The 15,007-nt window shown below is 38.4% G+C and overlaps 1 protein-coding gene across 11 annotated transcripts in view; it reads right to left on the bottom strand.

The window, feature by feature from the left end:
• The window catches only part of cdc42bpaa (CDC42 binding protein kinase alpha (DMPK-like) a), a 79,470-nt gene that overhangs the window by 26,608 nt on the left and 37,855 nt on the right, over positions 1-15,007 (bottom strand). For 4 of the 11 annotated variants that reach the window (XM_084097611.1, XM_084097604.1, XM_084097605.1 and 1 more), the window contains exons 6-16: positions 12,472-12,565; positions 7,965-8,165; positions 7,054-7,305; positions 6,844-6,923; positions 5,787-5,947; positions 5,574-5,696; positions 5,193-5,326; positions 2,992-3,234; positions 2,804-2,914; positions 746-993; positions 356-461 (exon numbers count right to left, since the gene is read on the bottom strand). In XM_084097611.1, the coding sequence (XP_083953737.1) occupies positions 356-461; positions 746-993; positions 2,804-2,914; positions 2,992-3,234; positions 5,193-5,326; positions 5,574-5,696; positions 5,787-5,947; positions 6,844-6,923; positions 7,054-7,305; positions 7,965-8,165; positions 12,472-12,565 (1,753 nt within the window). Of the gene's footprint in view, positions 1-355; positions 462-745; positions 997-2,803; positions 2,915-2,991; positions 3,235-5,192; positions 5,327-5,573; positions 5,697-5,786; positions 5,948-6,843; positions 6,924-7,053; positions 7,306-7,964; positions 8,166-9,311; positions 9,354-12,471; positions 12,566-15,007 lie in introns of all 11 variants that reach the window. The other 7 variants (XM_084097603.1, XM_084097607.1, XM_084097609.1 and 4 more) reach the window with 3 other exon arrangements.

The raw sequence follows: 15,007 nt of genomic DNA, 5'->3' as shown, positions 1-15,007 counted from the left end.
AATGGAAAAAACGTATTGTCTTTTCATCAAGGGAATCAGGGCGATGCTAACTTCCAGGAAGACAAAAAAAAAAGTCATCCCTGCAGCACTCAATATGACTTTCCTAAAACAATGCCTAAATAGATATTTGGATATTGGTTAACATTATGCAATTGCCCGCGGTGCCAAAGGGACATCAATGGAAAAGCGAAGTCATTTCAGAGTTAAAAGCAAGTCATTTCATTTTTAAGAACGATTATAAAAACATTTGTTCTTTGAAATAACCTGCATCGGTGCATTAAGTAAATAGGCTGAACTCCCATTTCATGTTGACACTCAGTTATCGTGACAGCCCTAGGAGTGTGTGAATGTTCACCTTGTCAAGTTCACTGGAAAGTTTCTTGTTCTCCTCTGACAGCAGCACTCGCTCTCTCTCGTACTTCTGTTTGTACTCGGTCTCAAACTCCTCTCGTTCGCTCTGACTGTGAGGGTGAAATGATTTATTGAGCATCAGGGTTACTCAGCATCCAACACAAACTGCCAACATACTAACACAAGCCAAACTCCATAGCTTATTTTAAAGAGGCCATGATCTACACTATATTTCATTTTTTTTTCCTTAAGACCACTTACAATGTTAGTCAAGGTTCGTTGCACCACAAATTATTGTAATTTAGTTTTACAATCACCATTTTCCACCCTCTCTGGCCCTTAGACTTATCAAGTAGAATAATACATTGAATAATACATGTAGTAAGAACAGTACCCCTCTCTGCGGGTCTTCTCAAGCTTGTCTTTGAGCATCATGATCTCTTTCTTCAAGGTGAGCTGCTGTCCCTCTGCTTCCCGCAGCTCCTTCTTCAGGTTCTTCAGTTCGTTGCCATGTTGTAGTTCCCTGCGTGACAGCTCTTCCTCATAGAACAGACTCTTCTTCTCCAGGTCTGCTCGTAATTTACTGAGCTCCTGGTGCTGCTCAGAGGACCCAACGCTTGGAGAACGGCCCACCTGCTTCTGCTGCTTCACGACACAGGGAAAAAAGGAGATGATCAGAAACATGTATACAGATCATTTTAAGATAGATTAAATGAATAAATGTGACAAATGAATGTTTTGTGATGTATATGCATAAAAACCTTCTCACAACGTAAAATAATTTACTAATTAAATCAATGGAATCATTCATAAATTATAATAAAAAAATTAAATAAAAAAATTAATAAAACAATTTATTAAATAATTTATTAACTACAATACAATAATGTATTAAAATTAATGGAAAAAATACTAATTAAATGATTTATAACAAGTAATTAACAAAACACTATATTAATTTTCTTTATAATTAATTAATTAATTAATTAATTAATTAATTAATTAATATTTTGCACACTTTCCAACTGACTTGATATTTTTACTAATAATCAATTTAATTATTTATTTAGAATTTAAGCTGAGAAAAACTGAATAGGTTTCATAAAACAAATGCATTTTTGTCAAAGACTACATCCAGATCAGGGCCCGTATCCCTAAAGATTCTGAGAATCCTCTCAGAGAGCTCCTAACTTAACCTAAAAATTCCTTGCCAGGAGTTTTAGCTTAGAAGTGATTCCAGAACATTTTCAGTGAACTCTGAGCAAGGAATGGATGGAAAATCCTATCTTAGTGAGGAGGTGTGGTTGACCCCGTTGCTAGGTATGAGTCATCATTTCAAAAGCTGTGATTGGTTGATCCTACAAGTTTGATGAAAATGAACTTTTGGTGATAATGAGCAAAGGATGTACCCTCAAATCAATAAACATAATTATACACTCTAATCTTATGCAGACTGTAATTGTAAATAATATTTCACATTCAAGAAAATATCTGGAAAATGAATAGTAAGCTGTAGGGGTTATAGCCTAACATTAGAATCTAAAATATGTGAAAACTTAAGCTCATTACACCCTGTTCAAATAATGATTCGTGTCTTATTTGCTCATATTAATATCCTAGCTGGCATATTTTGTACTTTCACTCCCATATGGACCCCATTGAAAACAAGATGGCCTATCTCAAGGGGCTGTCCTTAATGAAGTAGAAATTGCAACGTTACAACTCAGTGTGGTCTTAACGAGGGTAACACGGCTCAGTCCAATCTGTAGTGTCTCAATAATTCCCTGTCATCCAGTGTTTGCAGGACATCTCTCCTGCCTCCTCTGTTGGCCATTTTGTGCAGCTGCTTAGGGGAAGCCACTAAAAGTCCTCTTCCCTGCTCTTAGCAGATCTCGCCTTAGGAGCCCTTTTAAGCGCTAGGAATCTTGAGGAATAGCTTTTATATTAACTGGGATTTTCGTGTCACTTTTAGGGGAAATTCTAAGAAAACGTCATGACTCTGAGAATTTTCTTAGAATTTGGCTGCTAGGAGCCACTTTTTGCACAAAAATTCTTTAGGGATACGGGCCCAGATCAAAAGGACGTTTCTGTGATCAAAACACAGATGGAGTAGATCGAGTCCATCTAAGGTTGCAGATATACCTCGTCCTGGGGTGACATTTCATTCTGTAATATTAGGCAGTTTTGACTTATATGCTGTTTAATGTTGATGACTGCATTATTTTACATATGCATTTGCTAACATGATATCGCTTGCTTCTGCTTCTTCTTCACGTGTCTTTTGATTTCCGTCAATGGCAGGGAAAGAGTTAATAAAAGCAAGCCAACAGACATCACACAGCACTCTTAATTTTCCATGCTTGTCACATTGTGCATAAAACCCCCTTTAACAGTGGCAAAATCACTGAAACAGCTTTATTTTTAGAGAAAAGGTGTGTTTGTGTGCACACACCTTCATTCCATCCAGCTCTTCTTCCAGTTGTCTGCTGTACTGCTCACTGCGTTCCCTCAACTTCTTCTCTTTCTGAGCTTCAGCAGACCACTCTTCAGTCTGGGCCTCCATCTACACACACAGACACACGTTTACACATGTAAAAAAAAAAAAGACTCCTCTGATCAGCCCTTCTCCTCCACACTAACCTCTTTCTTGGCCCGCTCAGCTTTGCGCACATCCAGCCGAAGCGCTTCCACCTTCTGATTGAGGGAATCCATCTCCTCCTCTTTGTCCCGAAGCTGTCGGGAGAGTCGTTGTTTCTGTGACCGCAGCTCTGTCACCCTCTCACTCAACTCCGCAAACTCCTGCATGGCCATTTTCCTCTGGCTTTCTGCCTCTTTCAGCTCCTTCCCCTGAGCTTTCAGCTTCTCTGAGGAGTCCTGCAGGCCCTATAGCCAAACAGTAAACGGAGTAGTATAAAAGATGAATTAATTCATTACTATTAATAATTGTATTAATTATACATTATAATTAGGGATTATAATGATGCTGCGATACTGTGCTTGTGTACTCGTTATGCTCCGATACCAACAACCAATACCACGCAGCGTGTTCAGGCCTTACTGCTTGTGACAAAGAAAAACCGACAACAGAGCAAACAGAGAGCAGAATGGAGATATCTGAGATGTATTGAATTAATGGCATGTTAAACAAATTAAATATTTAGGCCTATATAGCTGCTGTGCGTGAGCTGATAAACGAAACGCACAGTGGATTGAGCGTGCAGCAGAAACAGTCTTGCGAACTTGTAGATCGCACATCCCTTTTTCACAGAATCTCTGGAAAGCAATCTTTGCAAAAGCAAAGAAGGTAAAACGAAGCACATATTACTAACGTTAACTGATGGTAAAAGGAGAGAGCGCACTCTTGATTGCTGATTGCTCGATCAGCACACACGAGTCAATTTCTATTAAAATTAAATCATATATGAAAAGTAAAAACTTGAACTGTTACATGATTTATTTATAACAAGTGGTTCCCTACATTATTACAAGACATTTACAGGACAAAAAGTTTACTGTGCACAAACATCCGAAGCGTGTGCCCAGAAAGCCGCGTCTCAGACAACGATTGAATACGCCACTGAATTCTCTTTCACGTCTTCTTGCGTTGAACCGACGAATTCACACAAAATTATGTAAAAACACCCGTTTTTGCGAGTATCCTAGTAAACATATTTGGTTATGTCTTAAGTGAACAGCTGATAAATAAAACTCATGTGTACCAGTATACTGGATCCGTGCATTTGGTCTTAAAGGGACAGCAGCTTAATAAACCACCTGCAGTGTTTTTAAAATTAATCAATCAACAAAGGACAAAGAAATCACACACTGCTCTTGACTGAATGACTTTTGTAACATTAATAAGTTTAATCTATATTTAATTTATACAGTGAAGACTATGCAGTGTTATTTTACATTTGATTACTTTATTCAAATTCTATACCTGAAAACTACTGTTTTTGATTTATTTATTGTATTTATTTGTACTATCTGTAATTGGATTATTTGCTCTTATTTTATTACTGACTGTTTACTTGTTTTGGATTGTTTTAAATTTACAATAATTAGGCTAGTAGTTTTTGCTGTAGTATCAAAATTGAAATTTCAAAATTAAAAAAATCTAAATTTCACTGGTATCTAAACATTTGAACCACTGACCCAACCAGACCTGAAGCAGCTCTACATATGTGCCGTGCTATTAAATGAAAGATAAAATATGATCGAGCAATAGAATGAACAGTGAAAGTAACAGAGGCTTGTACAATACATTTTAACAGGCACAATTAAGCAAGAAAATAGCTGAAGGAAATATATACTTGCTAAACAAATTAAATCAATGAATATGATTCATATTCTTTTGGATTCCCTATATGTTAAAAAAAATTATAAATGCAATGAAAATACAGGTATTATTATCAGTGAGTACCAAAAATGAAAGTATTGGTATTGGCCTCGTTCTGGAAAAAGTGGTATCGGTGCATTCCTAATTATAATAATGAAATAATCTATTACAATTAATAGAAATAAAGATTAAATACTTAATTAAATATTCAATTTAAATGAATTATTATTATTTTACACACTTTCATACCAACTTGTTTATTAATATAAAACTTATTTATTGAACATTTGAGTCATTTATTATATATTGCAGTGGTTGCCTATTTTTAGAAGTTCAACAAAAGTTGAGGTGAATTTTGTCATCTACTAAATTATTCTAATCAGTGAAAATTAAACAGATGCATACAGCATAACATAATACATCATTATACCTCTCAAGAGATATTATGCAGCGCTTTAAACTAATCTGTAGTGAGAGACATTGCTTGTGTTAAGCTGTGTACCTTCTGCAGGTCATCTCTTTCCTGCTTCATGCTCTTGAGCTGTTTCTCTAGAGATCGGATCTGTTTGGAGGAGTCTTCCAGATCCCTGTGGGCAAAACTGGCCTGTTCTAACTTCTGCTCCACCTGTCCTGTATCTGAAAGGGGGAGGAGAGAGACAAGAATACATGGAAGGGGCACAAACAACAAAGTGAGACATTAAATGTGATACATTGTGTATTTATGAGATTCAGTTGAGACACAACTGTAAATGTCATGTGCAAAACAAACATGCATTTCTTGGTATGAGAAAAAGCATCAAAATTGTTAGTAAAACCTCTATAAACATAAAAAGTTTAGTCACATCAAGCAAAATTTGTGTGATTCATGTTTATATGAGATTACCTGCGATCTGTTTCCTTAGCATTTCTATCTCCTCCTTCAGTCCACGGATCTCAAACTCTTTGTTGGAGGAAACGGGCCCGTCCCCGCTGGAGTACTGCAGAGCCTGAACTGCTTTTGTGGACTCTGAGGACCAGAAGACATTACGACTGTCAGCTAGAAAGACTAACAACTCTGGGATAATTTCACCAGAAAATAGGACATGAGTGCAGACACCTTGTAGTTTGCGACTGAGCTCCAGTTTTTCCTGCTCCAGACGGCGGATCCTCCGTTCATACGCCTCAGTAGCCAGACTGTCCTCCAGGCCTCGCTGCACGCCCACGTCCATCTGCGTAGGTGCCACAGACTCCCGCAGGCAACCGCGGTCAGACAGCGTACTGTAGGGGAAAACGGGGTCAGGGGTCAAATGATCACACTAAAGCAGGGGTTCTCAAACTCTGGCCTTCAAGGTCCACTTTCCTGCAGAGGTTAGATACAACCCTAATCAAACACAACTGAACAAGCTAATCGAGGTCTTCAGGGTTACTAGAAAGATATAGGCAGCATTAGAGATCTGCTACCCGACCCGGGTCGGGTTCGGGTTAATGTTTAATGAGTAGCCTCGGGTTCAGGTCGGGTTCGGGTTTGTAACTTAGAAAAACTATATAGGCTATACATATCTATAGTTTGCGTGCTGTGTGCTTGGCTGCTTGATGTGTTGTGATCGTAATTATATGAGCCCGCGAGTAGCAAGTAGCCTACGTGTGCAGTTTCAGCACCGTTGTCCTCTGATTGCGGTGTTGTGACCCAAATAGTATATAAATCATTTTTATTTGATCATATACCATTTTACAAAACTGTTTAGCGCATGTTCTCCCACGCGCGCTATTTCAGTCACAACACCGCAATCAGAGGACGGCGCTGAAACCATCAACTGTCGATGCTGTTCTCTTCCTTCATAACTCGTACTGAGAAGGATGTATTTGTGTAAATAGTTGTGCAACTGCGCAAACTTTGTTTTCGGGTCGGGTCAAATGATTTCGGGTACAGGCCGGGTTCGGGCTTAAGTTTAAAGCCTGTGCAGACCTCTAGGCAGCATGAGTTTGATCATGGTCTGAGTTAAACTGTGTAGGAAAGTAGACCTCGAGGGCCAGAGTTGAGAACGCCTGCACTAGAGACTTATACGAGTCAAGATGTTATCAATTTTAGGGCTGATTTTTGTTTTAAACAGGACGGATTTGAACCTGCATCTCCAGCATGATCAGCTCAGATGAGTTTTACAGTGATATCTTACCAGTTGCTGGTGTAGGTGAAACCCACAAATGGGAGATGGTGTCCTGAGAAGGCGGTGTGGGAAGGAGGTGGCATTGTCTCCTAAACAGAGCAGAGATCATAAGCTGTAGCATCTCTAAAAGATCTGGGTTGGTAACCCAAAGGTTGTGGGTTCAAACCCAACAATGTGTGATTTTCATTAAGGTAGGTCAAAAACAAAAGTGCAATATACTGCTGTATTCTTGAGGCAGTCGTCATCCACGTCAAAGTTTGATGTGTCAGATGGGCTGCTGACTTCAGGGATGTAGGGGGCGTCACAGTTGCGGATGTTCTGCCAGTCAATGCCGGAAAAGAAGGGGTGCTGTTTGAAGTCCACAATGCCGTTCTGACCCAGCCTGTGCTCTCTGCAGCAGATGAGTCTGCGGATCAGGTCTTTGGCATTTTCCGAGACTTCCGTCACATGGGCAGGGAACTGGAACCGCTCCTGCGGGAAACAGGGTATGAACAGAAAACCACTTAATAAAGACACAATATTGGAGACACAATTGCTGTTGCTTTTATAAAAGTGTTCTGCATTACAGTGTTAAAGAGGACCTATTATGCCCTTTTACAGTCTTGATTTTGTTTTTGGGGTCTACAAGAATAAGTTTTCATGCTTGAATGTTTGATGATTGGTCAACCGCTTCCAGCGTGTTTCAGAAACATCACGCCCTTTATCATAACTGCAAGTTTCAACACACTAGTAACACAACTCCACCAAGCCTCGTCCCTTTTTTTTGTGTATACCTTGGGGCGGGAATTATTTAAATGAGGAATATAGTGATGTGTTTGTTCCCGGAAGAAAACTCAAGACTACAATGGAAGTGATTCAGGGAGTTCAGAAACAATGCTTCCTGATATTGAGAATAACTCCCTTTGGAGTAACTTTGTGCTTTGTAACTTTGCAGACCTTTTTTCATGCTCAAACAGCAACATTACACACTAAAGAAAGCTGGAAATGTAAAAAATCTTTATAGATCCTCTTTGAATGTGTTCTTAAAAGCTTTGTGTTATGCCTAAAAAGCATTAAGCATTGTAAAATCATTGCAGTGCATGGCCTTTCATGGATTATTGTTTTAAAATAACATTGCTATGAGTCTATACCTTGTGGTTCATAATCTTGCCATACGTTTCCACCAGGGACTCTGCATAGAAAGGAGTTTCCCCGTACAGCATCTCGTACATGCAGACGCCCAGTGACCACCAGTCACATTCGGGGCCATATTTCCCTTTCCCGTCCTCCATAGCTTGCAGGATCTCAGGAGAAATGTAGTCTGGAGTGCCCACAGCCACAGAGGACTGCACCTGTGATGACAGAAAACGAGTTTAAGAGCATGCTGGAGAGATCAACAGGAGAAAAGGCTGCATATTGCACTCAAAACTGGAACACATATTCTCAATTTAGTAAGCTTAATTGGACTGGTTTAATTTACACTTGCAGCATATATCGATTCTGCTTTGGAAACAAAGTCGAGTTTACAGGGAACTGGTTGACAGCCGTACAGAATTTTCTGCTTTGTTGTTTTAGTCATGTCTGTACTAAACTGTACTAGTCATTTACTGCTATTTAGTCAAGGGTCTAGCTACCTTTTAATAGTCTGTCTAGAGGTTTCTAAACTTTAACATTTTTTGGATCAAAAAGACACTTTATATTATATGAAATGCATCCTGGTGTCAATTCAGGACACAATGTCAGGTCTCTACCTGCAGGGCTGGTAAAGAGTTTTTTTTTTTTTTTTTAAACAATGCAATGATTTTGCATGAATAAAATTATTTGCATGAATCTCTCACAAAACCTGTCAAGACCATGGCTTTCCTTTTTCATTTTTTCTTTGTCGTTAAGTATAGCCAGTCTTTTTGACAGGTATCATGAGATTCATCTATTTACTGTGGTGCTTGTTATTACGACAGCAGGAAAATTCAGGACCTGGCATGTTGAGAACAGAAACAGAGAGGGGTTCAGTGTCTGTCTGAGCAGATCACATCACAACACATCCTGTCAGTGAACAAGGCTGAAAGGCAAACTGATCCCTGAAAATGCGTCTTTATTGGCACAACACTCATCACTGTAAAATGCAAATGAATAACTCAAGCCATTTCATTGGTTGCAGCCAGCAGAGGTGGGCGTGGCCTAGGGGAACATGTCGCTCAAGTATTCAGATACACAAAGACCTCTTAGAGCACAAACCACATTGAGAGAGAAAAAAAGAGATAGAGATATCATTAATGAACAAGGGGGATGATTGGAGCTTCCTGGCCTGGGTTTAAGTGGGCTGAGCAGCCGGAAACCGCCTGTAATGCAGCCTGTGGCAGATGTGTGCAGCTGGAAGAATTTGTGGAAGTGAGGCAGTAAATTAGCTGCTCTCGCTGGCAGTGACACACACTTGAAAACACACGGACATGTGAAGAGAGTTAGGCACACACGTGCGAACACGCAGAGACCACACTCACGCTGCTCTTGTCAGAAGTCGGGGGGATATCCAGCCGAGCTGTCTGCGACGTGCCAGAAAACAGCAGCACATATCAGATCATGTGAAATACTCACCCCTTCTTCAAAGACAACTCTGAAATACAACTCTGATCAGAAACTGCCTTTCAAACTGAGGGTGTCCTCTGGGTCTCCCATTATTTTATATTAAAACAGTGTGCTTACATGATTGAGCTGGAGCCCAATTTCTTCAGCAGAATTGTTTTTTTTGTTAAGCACAACTCTCAATTTATTGTCCAAGCCCTTCTCATCAGAAAACTAGATGAAAGAGCATGTGTCAGATGACATAAAACTCTTTTTGTAGCATTTTCTTTGAGGCTGGAATACACTAAAACTTTTGCTCAGATTTTTTAGAGGAGTCAACAATAGTTGCCGAAAGTCTTTTCGCCAGTCGGAGTTGACAGATTTCACAGAAAATCTCACAGTGTGTGATGGACGCAGACTCTGATTTTTAGCATCAGAATATGATTCCATCCTGGCGGAGGATATAGAAACATGTTTGATATTTTGAGCCCATTTTAGAAAACATATTGTAATATATCCTCCTGGGACCCAGGAATAGACTTTTGTCCACTGTAGTGGACATTATATTTTAGTGAATTTCTCTGACATCATACATGTCACATGTCACAACCTGGGTGTCCTGTAAAGAGCACATTCAGGACTTTTCAGAGACACCAAATATTTGGAGGTTTCACCATGAAAACAACTTCTCCTTGGTCTTTAAAAATGTCTGACATTAATTTAGTGATCAAATGTAGGAAATATGATAATATATTGTAATTATAATTTAAATCAGACTACTTTTCAAATTGTATTTCATAAACCAACATCTCAGGAAAATGTTATGGGGTTTCAAATCAAAAAATGACTTTCTGTTACAGAACAGAGTGTTGATTTCATACGTGTCCACTGTAGAGGACACCAGGACTTAAATCATGTTTATCAGGCATTTTGGGAGACACAACAAGAGAATATGGAAATAAATTATACATCAATATTCCTATGAAATATTAGATATTATTATGAAAATGTTGCCAATTATTACTCCAATTATTACACTTCTTTTTTCATTAAATGTTGCTCCAAGAACACATTAATGTGCAAATGAGATACAGTGTATAGATACATTGCATTGAATGGGAATATTAATTTATGGCCATTTTACCCACATAAAATGGCGTATCAATTCATTCCGTTATCTTTCATAACATAGTTGAGAATCATCTTTACACAAATTTTGGTTAAAAAAAAATCCTGAAACCCCAAAATTTATTGGTGATTGAAAAAAAAATCCCATTGTTTTTGCCTATACATATAATTTCATGTCATTTTATTTTTTTAAACAACTGAGTCCTGGTGTCCACTACAGAGGACATAGCATAACATATGAATAAAATATTATTTTTCAAAAATGTTTTTTACCATTTGTTTCTTACGCTCTAAACAATGTGATGACATGAAAAAAAACTAAATTCAAAAAAAAAATTTTTTCTGGGTCTCAGGAGGGTATGATGCATCGCTACTGAAACATAAATGGTCCTGATTCTGATTTCTTTATCTGATTCACACAGATAAAACAACTGATTGCGCCAATCACCTCTAACTTCCATTATAATCTATAGTGTCCATACTGGCTGTGTCTACCCACGCAAAACTGCATTCAAATGCGCTTGGCTCGTTTTTTCTTAGACGACTTAGCGCATAGAGTCTCTACAAATATTACTGCAGTCATCCCAGCACATCCATGTTTGTTTCATCTGCCACGAGTCTTTTAGCAATGAGCCACGTGTTTCTTTTTGAGTTTGTTGTGTTCGGAATGATTTAAAAGTCTGGTAGTGTATGACCCTCAGGTGGCAAGTGTATAATGCCCAGTTTTTCTCTGTAACCATTGACAAAGTAGGCAAGTGAACAATGCCTACTTTATTTTTTATTTTTTTCATCTGTTCGGATTTTTAAAATCGTGTAGTGTATTCCAGCCTTCAGCTGTGTAGTAATAATATACATATACTGAAACTGACTTTATTTTTAAGGACCTTAAATGCCGATACACTACCATTCAAAAGTTTGGGGTCGTCGTGAGATTAAAAAAACTAAAACAAATGAATCTCTCTTGCTCACCGAGGCTGTATTTATTTGATCCAAAATACAGTAAAACATAAATATTGTGGAAATATTATTACAATTTAAAATAACTTGTTTTCTATTTTAATATATTTTCAAATGTAATTGATTCCTGTAATGGCAAAGTTGAATTACTCCAGTCTTCAGTGTCACATGATCCTTCAGAAATAATTCTAATATGCTGATTTGATGGTCAAGAAACATTTATTATTGTTATCAATGTTCAAAACAGTTATGCTACTTAATTTTTGTGTTTTTTTTCAGGATTCTTGAATATAATAGAAAGAACATAATTTATTTTAAATAGATTTTTTTTTGGATGAATTTAATGCATTCTTGCTGACTAAAATTAGTAATTTCTTTTTTAACTTTTTTAACCCCAAACTTTTAAACAGTAGTGTAACTGAGGCAAAACATTGTTAGGATAGGAAGTAAAATATAATATGGGAAAACCAACCCGAAACTGATCCCAAAAAATAGCTACACACTTACATCACACTTAAAAAAAAATCCTCAATGTCACTGCATAAGACAGACTTGATTCGAAAAGTATTTTCTCGTTCACTTCCTCCCTAGTGATTTTAAAAATATATCTCTTCAGTAATAGATCATGTAATTCGCAATGCCTCGGGAGACTTTTTAAGTCCCATGAGGCATATGATGTAAGTGACATTTTATTAGGATGTTTTCTTGGAATCAACGCCATTACTTGAGCTAGAGAAACACTGATGAGAGCTTAAATAAAGCTTTGCATTAAAACAAATATGTCTTGTTTTTGCCAACATCTGCATTTACACATTCCTGTTGTGAGGCTTTCAAGTTGTAGGATCTGTCTGACTCATTACAGTGTAGATTAAAACCCTAAAAACACTAAAACGCATTATCAGCTCTAAACAGCAAACCTAATGACTTCCTCCTCCTGTGAAATATGAGGATTAATATTCTGGTGTGCTCTTATGTCTGCATGTCCACTGATATTCAAACAGCTAACATACATACCGTTCCATCCTCCCTGAGTTTAAGACAGGAGCCGAAATCTGCAAGCCGAATGTGTCCATTCACATCCATGAGAATGTTATCTGGCTTGATGTCTCTGTCAGAGAGAAAACAGAAATGACACATTAACACAAAATCAATAAAAGATTTGAGATGTTATATGTTGATGTGAAAGAATTTGCTCTGAGCCATGTTCTGCCATGGTTGTGGATTCAAATCCCAGGAAACACACACACTAACCACATTTACTCTTTGAATGCACAGCAAGTCGTTTCGGATACGAGTGCATGCAAAAATACATTAACGTAAATGTAAATATTGCTGTTATTATTGTATTTGGTTTACATGAAGCAAAAATATTTTTGAGGCATGCTACGGCTTAGAGCCATCGAGGACTTTAGAGAGTTTCTTAATGAGACGGAGCAGTAATTCTACAGTGGGCTTCACAGTGGGGACTTGTGTCCGCCCCGTAAATCACCTCTATTCCTGAGAGAGCCACAGAGGAAACGGCTCTGTGACACAGAAAGCCTCCATCCACTCCACATAACACAAGCTCTTATGAGAGGAAGTCAAAACAAACAGAGGTCAGAGATTTGAACCTGTCATTTGCAGGGCAGGATTAGTCTTAATAGGGTACGAGAGGTGTTCTCTGCCCCGTCTGTGACCTGCCCATGGGGCAACCGGCACTAGAAGCATAAACAAACAGGCATCAAAGTGTCGCAAGTTCATGTCTCCATTACAGCTTATATGAACCTATGTGTGAGAGAACACGCTCGAGGCGAGAGCGAAACACACACTGTTCTTATTCTTCTTCACGCTCACGCTCTTGTTCGCCCCTCGTAAATTTGATCCAGGAGGGTTGACGTGGAGCAGTAATAAAGACGGAGTGAATGTTAGCATGTGCCTTGTATAGACATGAATTACTACAACACTCGTGAGGTGAGTTTCCTTCAATATCTCACCCAAACGGCCCTGAATCCTGTAACAATGTTCAATGGGCAGTCGTTGTTTTTTTAAATAACCGTAGTAAAAAGCCCTATTGAGATTTATAATGAAAACACAGTTGTGCTAAGAGCTGATGGAAACTTGATACTGAGGTATATCATATTCTACAATTTTTGCAGCATTTTTATATTCCTGAAATTTAAGAAATGAGTCGTGCAAACTGAATATAAACTGCTACTGAAATAGAAACCAAGCAATCAACAAAACCTCCTGTCGCTTGTGGCGGTCTGCTTACTGGTTACAACAAAAACTCATGCCTGGTTAAGACAAGGCTATAATATTAGTAAATGTTTCGCCCTAATCCCCCATCTTTTAGACATTTTGAAATTACCTACAACATCTTTAGGCTGTTATAATGATATGCAAATGGCCTTCATTACCATTCAAAAGTTTGGGGTCAGTAAAGAAATTAAATTAACACTTTTACACTACAATATTACTGTTTTACTGTATTTTTTATCAAATAAATAGAACCTCGCTGAGCATTAGAGACTGTAAACAGTACATTATGATCTTTTTGCATGCAAAAGAGATTTGAGAGCTAAATATCAAATGCTTCCTCGCTCAAAGACTTTGTTTAAAGTCAATGAAGTCCTGATCATGCTTTTATTGTATGTAAAAAGCAGCATGAAAAATTCAGAAGAAAGTGAGTCATATGGGTTTGGGATTTTTTTTTTTGGTGAACTATTGCCTTATTGTGCTCATGGTTGTGACATCATAGCCATGACAATATCTGAATGACTCATTTTTGCAGTTTAGTTTCAATAAATGTTCAGTGCAGACCGGGGTTGTGAACTATAGAGGATTTCACATAAAAAAAACAAGTTTTTCATGGAATGTCCCCTTCAAAACACTCCTGCTGCGACTCCATTTGAGAGCTAAGGAATGAAAACAAAGAGTACTTTCGTGGTCTACTACAATTTATAGTCATAACTGGGGACTCTTCCAAAAAAAATCAGCACGGGAAGCCTGGACAGTCATGGAGACTTCCTCACAGGGAACACTTCTCTGGGCACATTAAAGAGTCCCTACAAGCCGTGTGAATCGGATCACTGATTTTATCCTTTATACGGCAGCGGAAACTTCACTTTTGTCCCAGATGAGGACCTGTGTGGATTTGGCCCGTGTGTAGGTACGGGCACGACACTGGTTTGGATTGCCTCATTAGAGGCCGTGTTTATTTGTTCCGCCCCTCTCCGGCTGCTTTCCCTCCATGTTTCCACAGAGGCAGAGCTACTGTGAAGGGAGGCAGCCTCAGGAGAACAGGCGGAACGGTTCACATGCAAACCAATACAACCGATTAACATGACTCAGCTGGTGCTCGAGATCAGGATCTCCTGGAGTCTGTTCTGGGATCAGAGGAAAACGGTGATGACACTCAAAAAATACAGTTTCCCTTCTAACAATCAACATTTCATATCTTAAACACTCATGCACGCCTTCAAATCAAAGCTTGTGTAATACCACTTTTCTTAAAGGAACACTCCACTGTTTTTTGAAATAGGGCTTATTCACCTTCTTTCCTACATTTAGA

This window comes from Abramis brama, assembly GCF_963993115.1.
Source record: "Abramis brama genome assembly, chromosome: 21".
Classification (NCBI taxonomy): domain Eukaryota; kingdom Metazoa; phylum Chordata; class Actinopteri; order Cypriniformes; family Leuciscidae; genus Abramis; species Abramis brama.
This window is presented reverse-complemented; position numbering and strand designations above follow the sequence as displayed.